General features: G+C 38.5%; 1 protein-coding gene across 3 annotated transcripts in view; it reads left to right on the forward strand.

Annotated features, from left to right (window-relative positions):
* Positions 1 to 13,403, forward strand: part of klc1a (kinesin light chain 1a) — a 58,003-nt gene that overhangs the window by 26,155 nt on the left and 18,445 nt on the right. For 2 of the 3 annotated variants that reach the window (XM_047345979.1, XM_047345980.1), the window contains exons 8-13: positions 3,339 to 3,512; positions 3,646 to 3,745; positions 4,140 to 4,192; positions 4,696 to 4,763; positions 5,018 to 5,126; positions 10,969 to 11,130. In XM_047345979.1, coding sequence (XP_047201935.1) covers positions 3,339 to 3,512; positions 3,646 to 3,745; positions 4,140 to 4,192; positions 4,696 to 4,763; positions 5,018 to 5,126; positions 10,969 to 11,130 — 666 coding nt within the window. The remainder of the gene's footprint in view (positions 1 to 3,338; positions 3,513 to 3,645; positions 3,746 to 4,139; positions 4,193 to 4,695; positions 4,764 to 5,017; positions 5,127 to 10,968; positions 11,131 to 13,403) is intronic. The other variant, XM_047345982.1, reaches the window with a different exon arrangement.

The following is a 13,403-nucleotide window of genomic DNA, read 5'->3' on the forward strand; positions in this document are numbered from 1 at the left end:
GAATATTACTGCTTGTCTTCATTTTTTCAGAAAACATCTTGATGATCCTCAAGGCTTTTGGTCTGTGTCACATATTACATCTCTGCTGTAAAAGTTACACCCGCATTTCAGAAAAAGATTATACCAACAGTAAAATATGGTGATGGTAGTGTGATTGTCTGTGGCTGTTTTGCTGCTTCAGGACCTGAAAGACCTGTTGTGATAAACGGAACCATGAATTCTGTTGTTAACCAAAACTCCTGGTTACCTTTCCTTTATAAAATGGGTGTATACATTGTCCTTTTATGAAACCAACAAAATGATTCTATTTATTTTCACAAAACTGGCTTTTCTGCCTCTACAAGGATGGGCCTCTAGAATTTTTTGCCCTCTGTATCACTCGCAGCAGAGTCACACGTGCACAGGTGTGACCTTATATTTGTCTGCATAACAGGCAAATGTATTTAATAACATCCTAAATCAGCTGATCACATAATAAATCAGCTGTTCAGACCCACATACATTTCCCCCAATACACACTAAACATTACCACCATGAAACAGTGTGTTTGGTTTGGAAATTCATTAACAGTCTTTAAGTGAACCAGCGTCTGCAGAATGAGGGAGCAGGCGAAGAGCAGCTGCCTGTAATCAGACTGCCTGCATCGGATGAAATGGGAGGAAGATCCCACTGAATCCACAGAGCATGAATATCCCATATCCAACCTAAAACAATCTTCACCGCTGTCAAAAGTCAGCGGTTTTGCGCTTTAAAGTCCTTGTCCTCATTATTGCCATGGTTGAGACAAAAACGTCCTCATAAAGCCCAAAATGTTAACGTCTTCTGGCAAACTTTGGAGCAGAACCAGTCCAGACAATCTCTTCTCTCTGCTCCTCCTGCTGCACTCCCCTCACATCAGAACCCCAAAGCGGCCATAGCTCCAGCTGTCAGTGGGTCAGTGGAAACACAACAGGTACCGTAACAAGTAGAATGAAACCGAGTGGAGCGGAGCAACGCCACCTAAAATGAGCCAGTGGAAAAGGGGCATTAGACATTCTGGCTACTGAAGACTATTTTTCTCTCATTATTCCACTATTTCCATCCATTTTTGTAAGATGTAATGAAAATGATGTGTCAACATTTACTGACACCCTTCACAATAGTAAATTGAAAAGCCTTTGTTGGCATTATGGCAATGAAACATTTCTCATCATTGATGACGAGCCTTTTGGATGTTTCTGGTACTTTTCTTTAGAGTTTTGATGGCCTCCTTGCCATCACCTTAATCTTTCCTCAGCTCTGTCCACAGATTCTCTATCAAATTCAAATTTGTACTCTGGGTGGGATCCTCCTTAATTTTCCCTTTTTAATATGACACCCAGTGAGCATTTTGAGTGTTTTCACCTCATACAGGCTGATCAAACAAATTACATAAAAAATCTCCAAGACTGCAAAATAATGACATGAAAACTCAGAATCTCATTATAGATAAAGGTAGAGAGGCAGATAAAGATATAAAAAGATAGAAATATGGAGGGAGACAGATGGATGAAGATGGAAAGATGTTAATGAAAAGATAGAAATAAATACATAGATAAAGATACAAAAAGAATAACGAAGGGATTATTATTAGTAGGTTAATAATAATAATGTTATGGTAATGTTCTGTTGAATATGTAGAAATGTATTCATTTGTTATATTGCTGTTCATTAAAAGAAGCTGTTCCCATAACTTTTCTTAAACAAGGTGAGAGAGAAGAGATTTTGTAACCTAAAAGTTTCTATCTCCTGCATCTGCTCCCCCTCGCCTCCTGAAGGAGCTGAAAGCCACGCATCCTATACACACATGCATGTACAGGGCCAGCGGGATGAATGCCCTGGGGCACACTGGCAATTGCAGGTGGTCAATTGCGTTGACCCAAAAAATAAAAACAACAGCCGATGTAGCGCAACTATCACTTACCCTACATTACACACAATGTAGGATGAATCCCCTTTCATTCCCCTGCCTGCTATTCCACAGTTAGCTTGATGTTCCAACAACAAACTGACTTTACATGAATATAGGTCTGGGTAGCATTTAAGCTAGCGCCACACTGGCCTACTGTAAACTTGGCATATAACAATTATCTACAGTGTTATTTGTGTTAATTTAAAAAATCTTTGCCAACACTTTATCGGTTTTGAACCCTTGTAGATTGCGAATTCTACTAGACAGTTGTAAATGTCTCCAGGTTTTGTAGAAGTACTTTTACTCTGTCCAAACTCTCTCTGAAAAGTAAAAAGTAGTCGAGGAATTTGTAACTCTGGTCCTTGTTTTGGCTGCTCCATCACGCAACTCCCAGCTGACTGAGGCAGGTGACCTCTTTCACGCACACTGGTGCACATACTCCCTGAGTGCCTACGTTGCATCATAGGACACGGTCAGATAGTCAAATTTAAGCATTTATTAAAGTATCCTAATAATTCAAAGTTGCAGACCACAGCTTTTTAAGTGTTTGTGTTGGTTGCTCCAATCTTGCCCCCCTCCCTAGATGACATTCCTATGGGAATCACTGTTTATAGCACAGTGTGTTGCACAGAGACGGCAATAGTGTTCTTGGTTACTGTGGTCCCTACTACCTTCAGGTCATTAACAAGATGCCTGTTTATAATTGTGGGCAAGATCTTGTATGGCGCATAGGGTGATGGATGATCATTTTACATTTCTTCCATTTCCCAATAATTGTACCAACTGTTGTCACCTTCTCACCAAGCTTCTTGTTGATGGTCTTGGAGCCTTTTGTAGATTCTCTGTTTTGTCCTTGAGGTCCTTCATCTGCTATTTGGTCCTGCACATATTGATGGCTGGGTTGGAGAGAATCTGTGAAATACAAATCAGTCTTGCATGTCATTGTTGTATTTTATTATAAAACAATAATTACTTTAAAACAGATTTTTCTAGATTTTTGACCGATTCTCTCTCTACAAAGACATAAAACCACCAAAAAATAAGACTTTAAGCAATTCTTTGTAAATGATGAGGAGGTCTTAAGTATTTTCCTCCAGTGTGTGTTTTATGCTTTACTTATAGCCATAAAAGAAACTGCCCTCTTAGAAATGATGAAGATAGTTTGAACCTTGAACATTTGCTCTAGAGGATTTTTCTCCTTTTGTTATCAGTGAGATAAAAGATGTATCAATTTTGTAATAATTTAAACAGCAATTTCAGTTTATACTACTTGGAAAATGCATGTCATGTTAAACACAACACCAGTTCCCGGGGAGACGAACATCTCTCTGTAAATGTGAAGAAATAGCAAATGTCTTAGACAGTTTTCTGTCTAAACACTCTAATCCCTCCCTGATCTTTTTTCCAGGTGTTGGGCAAAGACCACCCAGATGTAGCCAAGCAGCTGAACAATCTTGCCCTGCTGTGCCAGAACCAGGGCAAGTATGAGGAAGTGGAATATTACTACATGAGAGCACTGGAGATCTACCAGACCAAACTGGGACCAGATGACCCCAATGTGGCCAAAACAAAGAACAACCTGGTGAATCTTTTGGAAGAGAACAATACCAAAGCTTGAAGTGCTTGCATCTCAATTTGGAGTCCTAATGTTGCCCTAGTTTTATCTATTTTCATTGTAGTTCTGATCTCAGTTGTTGGTTCTCTGTGTTCCTTAGGCTTCCTGTTACCTAAAGCAGGGCAAGTTCAAGCAAGCTGAGACTCTGTATAAAGAAATCCTCACCCGTGCTCATGAGAGGGAGTTTGGCTCTGTTGATGGTAAGACTTCAAATGTGGCCGCACTGTAAACATCTGTACTAACTGAATTACAATAAACATAGTGATCACAACCAAGTTAAATGTATTCAATAATTCTTAATCCACCTAAAAAATTGTTTGCCTTGTTCAGACTTCCGTTGTAATCGTGAAAGGAAAAAATCAGGTTTTTAGTTTCCTGGGTGAGTAATCGGTGATTGGGGCTGATCAGTTCTGGTGACCAGTGGATTTCTCAGGAATTACGATTGACAGAGCAACCATAAACCAATCAAAAACCACTCATTTTCAAGCAACCCTTATTTTAATAGTTTTTTTTATTCAGACTCAGTTTACCTGTTCTAGCTATACTTTAGAGCCGCAATGACTGCTTGTCAGGGCTGATATTGTTTCTTTGCAGATGAGAACAAACCAATCTGGATGCATGCTGAGGAGAGAGAGGAACAAAGCAAGGTGAGCCTGCAGCACACTGCTTCTTATATTTCTATTTCATAGAATAGAATAGTCTTTATTGTCATTGTACTGGGGGGTACAACAAAATTGAGGGTGCTCTTGCTGGGCTACCATACACCACAGTAGGATAAACCAAAAAACATTTTAAGAAGCTTTTCTCTTTAAATAGAGATATGATAGATGAAGTGTAATATACACTGAAGAAGGCATGATATGTACAGCTAAAAATATATACTATGTAATGTGCTGTAAACAGTGAATTTGTGCAAGGAGGTATATGTATATAAATATGTAGCCCAAATGCTTAGATCAAAGCATATTCATGTTGTCTATCAGAGGAAGTAATAATAAATAACACATTTGTTTCAAAGTGAATAAATTACAGTTGAATAAAATTTGAAATTGCAATGTTACAATTTCATTTTTGATGTCATTGTATTTTTGATTATAAGGTTTGTTCTTGCTTAATTGTAGTTGTATATAAGTTGTGCATTATTTCACAGGGGAAGCAGAAGGACAGCTCACCATTCGGAGAATATGGAGGCTGGTACAAAGCATGTAAAGTTGACAGGTCAGTTTTTCTTTTACATCAAGAATCATCAGCCTGAAATATTATACATTATTCAACAAGTCTGAATTAATTAATATGGCTTGGTCCAAATGTTGGTTTTCTTTTTTCTTTAGAAAAGTTTTTATGTATTAGCCTTCTGTAGAGATGGCTAAAATGATCATGCACATTTTAAATCGGTTAGCAATCACATCATTTTTATGTTAATGTTCAGCAAAAAGACTCGCAGACATGATATTCTTCTCACTGTTTTTCAGCCCCACTGTTACCACAACCCTGAAGAACTTGGGTGCCCTTTACAAGCGGCAGGGCAAGTTTGAGGCAGCTGAGACTCTTGAGGAGGCAGCCATGCGTTCCAGGAAGCAGGTGGGCTGTCTCACTTGTGGTGTTTTGACTTGTTGTTAAAGCTGAGGTGTAACTCATGGGTAGTTGCCAAACCTACATGTCGAAACTGAGATAGAAGTGGTCGGCTTAACATTTCTGGGGTTTTTTGTAACTGAGATGGAGGTTCACCTTCCAGCAGAACAATGACCCGAAGCATACTGGTCAAGCAACACTTTGCTGGTTTAAGGGGAAACATTTAAATGCATTGGAATGGTCTAGTCAAAGTCCAGATCTCAATCCAATTAAGAATCTGCGTGTTGGGAGTTATGATTATTGATTGATTAATCTTTATCAATAATTATAATTAAAAATCATAATTTGACAAAATCAATTTCTTAACCAAAATCCTCATTTATGAATCGAGACCAGAGATGTTTCTGGTGGTGTAATTGTGGCTCAACGCCTTTGACAATTACAACCGTTAAATACTCCGTAATAATTAATAACTATTACCAGAGATGTCACTGTTTAATCAACAGTAGTGGGTGTGTATTGAATCAACCAGCAGTTATGGCACAAATGAGAATATGACAAAGGGGTGTGGTGGTGAGGATGTTGGGGCGCAGCTCCAACTGTAACTCAGTTATACTCAGTCATAAAACCTCCCCCAACTCCTGAGCACACAAAGAGTTATAAAACTTTTGGCGGCAAGCTAGCGAGCAGTGAGATTGAAGACAAAGAAAAAATGGGGAATTTCACCATGAGGTTATTTTAGCAGTCCAGTCTCACAGTGCACCTGCGCTGACTCTCAGGTGGTAAAATACCCCACAAAACACGCACAGAGCTGGGAGCGCAGCGGCTTCAGACATCAACACGGCACATCAAAGTTTCAATAACAAGGTTACATGCACATATCATTCAGAACACATTAGATTCTAACTAGCGAATCTCATCACACTAAGACCTCCTACTCTGCCCAGGCTTTCTAAGAAAGAAAGAAAATAAAAGATGGGTATTACTTGTTGTCAGCTTTCTTCTGAGCGGGGTCGAGCGACGAAGGGAAAAAGGGGGCGTGAAGCGTTGTTGCAGTTAAACTCCAAGAAGCGGTCAGTCTTCGTCCTTTGGCCTCCTTGGCGAAAAGGGGAAAAAGGTGATCTGACCATCAAAGTCGACTTAGGATGAAACACGGTGGCGGTTCGTCTCCTCGAACTCCGTGTTTTTAGTTATGTGTTAAACTCATGTCTTCGATCGGCAAAGTGAAATTTCTGGCCTTCTTAGTCCAGAAACCTCAGTTATGAATTGTTCGTGGGCCAACAAGAGAGAATAAACGGAATCCACTCGGGACTCTTCTCCAGGTGATGCTTCAGATGTTGGTGATCGGGTCACGATCTCCAGCTGAAGGCAGGGTGTTCAAAATGGGTGCCTCCATATATAGTGCCCTGTGACGTCAGACTTGGGGCGTCCCGTCGTATCAGTCGCAATGTCCTGGATACAAAATGGCCGAAACCGCCTGGAGGCCTTTTGGCGTCCTGCACCGTGCAAGTAGTCCAATATTCAGCACACAAATGGTCCAACATGCGGTTAGACTTCAAGATTACCATACACAAGCAATAACATCCAGCATGAATGAGCTGGAGCAGTTTAGCTTTGACTCCTAGTGGCAAGCTCATCAAGACTTCTCCAAAGAGACTTGCTTCTGCAAACAGGGGTTCTACAAAGTTCTGACTTTAGGACGGGCGCTGAACAGTTATGCGCACTGAAGTTTTCTGTTGTTTTGTCCTATTTGTTGTTTCCTTCACCTTAAAAAATATACATCTTTAAAGTTGTTGACATGTTTTGTTAATGAAATGGTTCAAATTGTCAAACAATCCATTTGAATTATAGGTTGTGAGGCAACAAACATAAAAAATGCTAAAGGAGGGGGTACTTTGGCAAAGCACTCTATTATGTAATAATCAGCAAAACAGTTAAAAATATTAGCTTTTATTAAGTCTTGTTAATTTTATTCAGGTTGTTTATTTAGTCTAATCTTCTGTTATGACGGAAACTATTAATTCAAACCCTGAGAGCTGCCAACGGACAACAATTGGTCTGAGCAGTGCTCAATGCTAGTTATTTATTCATTTTGTTCGTTTAATTTAGAAAAATAGCATCTCTTGTTGTAGGTCTTCAAAAGGCAGGTTTTTGTAGTAGTCAGAGCCTTGACTTTTTTGCACTATTAAAGGTTCTGATCTCTCTGTATAGTTTTATCTTAAGAAAGAAACAAGGAATATTGGCACTGTACTAGCAGCATAGATCTTTACCAACATGATTTACTCTTTCTACAGTTTGACCTCTTGGACCTTGTTTTTTCCCCATCTTAAATGATTCATTCCTCAGACAGGATCACAGGAAACAGAACACATTCTGGTGTGACTGGATCAGCTATCAAATTGTGCTTGTTTCTGCCAGTTTCTTGTTGCAGAAATACAGTTTCACAATTTTACAATTAGACGCACAAACCTAATAGACCTCAGTTTTGGGGGAGTTTATGAAATAAAGCAACATAAAGTAGTAATACCTGTAAAGAGGATGGAAAATAATACATGCTTTTCAAAATCTTTTACAGATAGAAATTTGAAAACTGTGGCATTAATATGTATTTGACCCAATTTACTCTAAAACCCGCAACTAGAATCCAGTGGAACCAATTGTCAAAGGTCATCTGATTAATAGAATCTGTGTGTAATTATCAGTATAAAAACATGTTCTGTAAAACTTCACAGCTTCCTTAGAGAAACATCAGTGAAAAAACAATTAAACAATATAAAACACCATTCATAAAGCACTGTTCAGTCAATCATCTGAAGGAAGAGAGGGACAGCACTTCTCAGAGAAGCAGCCAAGAGGCCCATGGTAACTACAGAGGAGCTGCTAAGATGCAACAGATTCTCTGGTGGGAGACTTTGTTGACAGAGCAACAAAATGTTTATTTCAAAGAGCCGGTCTTTATGGGAGAATGGCAAGGAAAGAAAGGCAGCATTCCCATTCTCAGCTTGTTGCACTCCATGTAGAATACAGAAAATCATGTAGGAATGTGACCTGATCAGATGAGACCACAATTCAACTTTTGGCCTGCATGCAATATTATGTGCTAGAAAACTTGCACTGCACATCACCCTTAACACACCACCGCCATTGTGAAACATGGTGTTTGCAGCATAAATCGTCATCGTAAAGTATTACAAATAATAATTCTAAGGCATGTTTGTGCTATAAATGTTAAGAGCCGAAAGACATATTTATAAATGGAAGAAACCCAAAATATTGCCTCTTAATATGTTTGTTGTCATTGTACATTTGTTTTTACTTTGTAGGAATACTTGTATACTCAACAGATAGTCGTGGTCACAGTCTCTTTTATTTATTTATAAACTGAAAAGTTTCAAATCAAAAGCGTATATAAAAGAATTTGTAGATCAAAGCATATTCATGTTGTAAGATGGTCCAGTCAAAGTCCAGACCTAAATCTGTGATTGTGGTTGAAACACAACAAAGTTCTAAAAAAACATTCAGGGGGTATACATGTCATGCCAGTTGCTGTAGGTTGAACTATCTCATGTATAATTGTCTGAATATATTGTATAAGCATATTAGGACTGAAGAATTAAGAAAAATCTAAGGTTAGCTGAAGTCTGAATTAACTATGTTTACTTACAGCAGAACACTAGAAGTCTGTCTTTAAAATAACTGGCATAGAATAACTTTAACTTACTGGTGTCAAAGTTTGTATTTCTATATGTAAAAAGGTCAGTTTGGCTTATACCTTAAGTCGTAGTTGAAGTGACATTTATTATTGTGTTTCAAATATCTGTGTGCTCATCAGCTCAAATATATATTTATAAACCTTTGGATGTTTTGCCCCTTGGGCCAAATAATCAGGCAGTTTTCTTATCATTTCTATGCTGATGACATCTAGCTCTGTTGTTCTTTTAAGACAGCTGAGTATTCACAAGTTATCCTCCTTGATAAGCTGTATTAGTGTATTAGTAGTATAAAACAGTGGTTCTGCGACAGCTGCTTGAAGGTGAATTCTGATAAGACTAAAACCCTAATGATTGCCCCCTGTGAACAGAATAACTAAAACCAAGCAATAACCTCCTCTGTTAAAACAAAGCTCTGAAACCTCAGTGATTATTGTTGATTCAGCCTTCTGTTTGAAGTGCCATTCTCATGGATTCATCAGAAAATATTTTCCTTATCCAAGAAATATTTCTAAGCTCCAAACTCTGGTGTCATAAGTTGAATTAGAGATGATTATTCTTGCTTTTATTTAATCTCGTCTTGATTATTGTAACAGTGTTTTTATGTGTTTGATTCTGACCGCCTCCAGTCAGTTCAGAATGCTGCTGCAAAGCTTTTAACCTAACACATGAAAGAGACAGCACATTACCCCAGTTTTAATCTCTTTATGTTGGCTACCAGTTCATTTTAGAATTCATTGTAAAATTGTAGTCCTTACCTTTAGAGTCCTATGTGGTCAAGCCCCTGCCTTTATCTCTAACCTTCTAGAACCCTACACCTTCTCACAGTCTGAGGTCTTCCAGTCAAAGGCTGTTAATGGTCCCATGAACACATCTTAAGACCAGAGGAGATGAGTCCTTTAGAGCTGTGGCCCCCAGATTGTGGAATATGTCGCCTTTGTTCTGCTTCCACTGTCTTCATTCTGTTGAATCTTTTAAGAAGCAGCTGAAGACTCATTTATTCAGACTGGCTTTTAACTAGTTTTGATATATGTATGCTGTTTTATCTTCTGTGGTTTTCATGCCTGTTTTTATGGTGAAGCACTTTGTGGTTTCTGATCTATAAAAGGTGCTATATAAATAAAGTTTACTAACTCACTTACTTACTAATTATTTATTTTCAACCTATGGTTTTCTCCTGGAACTTGGGACAGAGAAAATACTGCTCAACTTTTAATCACCTCATAAACTTCAAAGTTGCTTTCCTAAAATTTCTTTATAGCTCTTTTAGGAGAAAGAATACTATAGTTTGCATCTTTTTCAGAGGTTCCAATGCGACCTGTTTCCAGCTCCTGAATCCAATTATACAAATCATATTCTATGTTCAACTCGTAAGGACCGCAGAGGTTATCATTAACCCTCAGACACCTTGCATGATGGTCCGAAGAGAAACAAATATACAAATGTAACATACCCCCGCCTCTTTCAGGGATGTCCAAGTATTCATTAATGACTCCTTCTTCGCATCATGTGTAAAGTCATACCACTATAAATAAAATGACTTTTAATGACTGTGCTAAGTTTAGTGACTTTAGCAGAAGCTTGTAACTTCTTTAACGAACTGAAGTGTTTATTTTCTCAGGACCAACCATCAGAGTAAGTTAGGAGAAAAGAGACTACATTAGTTAAAAAGTCTTATAATTTCTTCTTCCCTGGGAGGAATATTTAAGTAGAATCTGAACCAGACATTTTCAGATAGAGGACAGAACAGCATGATGTTTCAGAAAGAGTTCTGCAGTGTGAGGTAGGTGAAAAAAGAGGACTACCAGCTATTAATACAGGACCACATGAGCGAGTTTTATTTTTATGTGGCAATATAGGATTAAAATTGCTCATCTAGTAGCATGTGAAGACCTAATGAGAACCCAAGAAACACGGGCACAACGTGGAAGCACTTTTCTGTTGACAATAATAATAACAAATCGAGGTGTAATCTTTTTCTTGTCACCAAGCTATAGCAGATCTTAATGCTTTTAAAAGTAATTACTGACGTTACTTTGTTGAAATAGTGATTTTACATTTTAAGTTGAGTGATTTGTTGTAATTGAAACCAGTTACATTTTTGTAGTAACATACCAAACACTTGTGTTCATGTCTTTCAGGGTCTGGACAATGTGCACAAGCAGCGGGTTGCCGAGGTTCTGAGTGAACCAGAGGCACGTGAGAAGCAGCGCAGCCGAGAGAGTTTGACTTCAGACACAGTGAAGTATGAGAGCGGGCCAGACGGAGGCGAGGAAGTGAGTATGAGCGTGGAGTGGAACGGGGTAAGTACAGTACACAGCCCTCAGCGCTTTATATCATGAGTCTGTCAGCTGGAGGAACAGCTATGTTGCTATGATACACAGCCTCCATCTTTATGGACCAAAACCACAGATGTAAATGTGTCATGGTAGTGGAAATAAAAGGAGAGTAACTTTAGGAATCTGAAATTTTGCTCCATCCTTCTGGATTTGAATGTGTTTGGTCAATGCTGTTAAACTTAAGACCTGTTGCTTTATTGACATGACACTTATTGTCTCCTTCAGTCCCATCTACTTTGCATTTGGTAAAAAAAAAGAAAATAGTTAGAATTTTTATTTTCACTGATTTCTCTCAATAAGATACATTCAGGGTTTTCCTGTATCTACAACAGAAAAGCATGTTTCTAATAAAGAAACGATTTAACACTTTGTGCCGTACTGAAAATGCTGATTGACTGTCACACTTGTTCCTGTGTTGCTCTTGCTGTTTAATGTCAACACAATTACATCTGTCTACAGGTTGAGTTGTAGAGTTTTAATTAGAGAGATTTCTGATCTAGAGTTTTCCAATGCTCTGACATGCCTGGCCGACATTACTGGAACATGTAACCATCTAGGAAAATGAAATTGATTTCTCTAAAACAGCAAAACTTTCCAGATCAGTCTCTCTCTGCAACACAGGAAATCTATTAAATACAGTAATATCCACCGGGTAATAGGACAGAGGTGTGTGTACAATTAAAACCCTACTGAAAACAATTATTGCATATCTTCTTTACAAAGCAGATTATAGTTTCATATTTTTAGAGGAAAAGCTCTGGTTCACTGTTATGTGAGATATTGTTAAATCATTCTTTAATTTATTTTAATCATAGAGAAGCCTGATGAAGCTTTTCTGTTATGATCCATCATTTATTGTTTCTATTTGGATCGAGGCAGTGTACAAATTGTTAAAATATCCTATTCCAGCGTGTTCCACAATAGTCCGAATGAAACTTCAAAAGGATTAAACAGAGACCCTTTGCTGGGATGTGTTAGCCACCTGATACCTGCTGACGTCTCCCTCCCTTCTGCTGCCTAAATGCACAGCCTACATCTCAGTTGAAAAGACTGTTTCCTTTCTAGAAGCTTCTCGCATCTCTGTGCTTCTTCTGACTTCATTATTTAACACCTCACTAATATTGAAAATAACTAACTTTAAATCATCTTTTTGAAATAACAACTTCCATACTGAAAAGTGCTGCTAGTGCAACATGGAACACTTAGTTATTCCTTATTATTACAATCGCAACAAAGATTGGATTCTTAGTTTAAAGCTGGCCAATCAATGATCAGGCATAAAATCATCAGATTCCCATTATCAGCTGGTGTATCTGTAGTTTGAAATTTACTTGGGACTTTACTACAGTAAATCTACTATATGTATTTCCTAATACAGTCTATCTAACCCTCTCTGCAGCACAGCCACGTTTCTAACCAGGAGAATCTGTAGTATTCTGCTTCTAGTCCCTGCAGTGACGCTACATGTAGATGTAAGCTGTGTCCGAATTCACGAGCTGCATCCTTCGAAGGCCACATTTGTAGGGTGATTGCGTTACAGCGAGGTGAAGGCTCCTCCAAATGCATCCATCTTTTGCCCAGATTTGAAGGATGGGTCCGGTGTATCTTTTCCATCCCACCCTATCCCATGATTCATTGCAATTCGAAGCGGAATGCCCAGTGGTGGAGGAGCATGGCAAAAACTTTGATATATTACACTTTTTGTGACACAAAAAAAACTTTTACAACAACGTTTTGGGAGATGTCCGTTCTCACTACCCTAACAGCCAACTCGCCTCGCCTCGCCTCGCCTCGCCTCGCCTCGCCTCGCCTCGCCTCGCCTCGCCTCGCCTCGCCTCGCCTCGCCTCGCCTCGCCAGCTGACACACAGATTTTAACCAGTTGATGTCATCACCAATTAATCTATCACAGTGGTCGAAACTCTCTATACCCGGACAGAAGGCCTGCACATTGTTCTCAAACTCCCTCTGGCCTGTACCACTGAGTGAAAGTCAGACACACATATAACTCAGTTAGGTGATATCTAATTGTTAATGTTTGGTTTATTTCAGTGTTTCATTTGTTATTGAGTAAAGTACTGAGAATCTAAATAAGTTGCTCTACAAATCAACTTTTTTCAGAAAGTTAATATGTTAGTGTTTCAGTTATACGTTTTATGGTTTAATTAAACACATAGTATTTGCCATTCATGTATTTTATTTACAGTGTTATATTTTTTATATCAATGAACATAAAAAT

This window comes from Girardinichthys multiradiatus, chromosome 19, assembly GCF_021462225.1.
Source record: "Girardinichthys multiradiatus isolate DD_20200921_A chromosome 19, DD_fGirMul_XY1, whole genome shotgun sequence".
NCBI classification, from domain to species: domain Eukaryota; kingdom Metazoa; phylum Chordata; class Actinopteri; order Cyprinodontiformes; family Goodeidae; genus Girardinichthys; species Girardinichthys multiradiatus.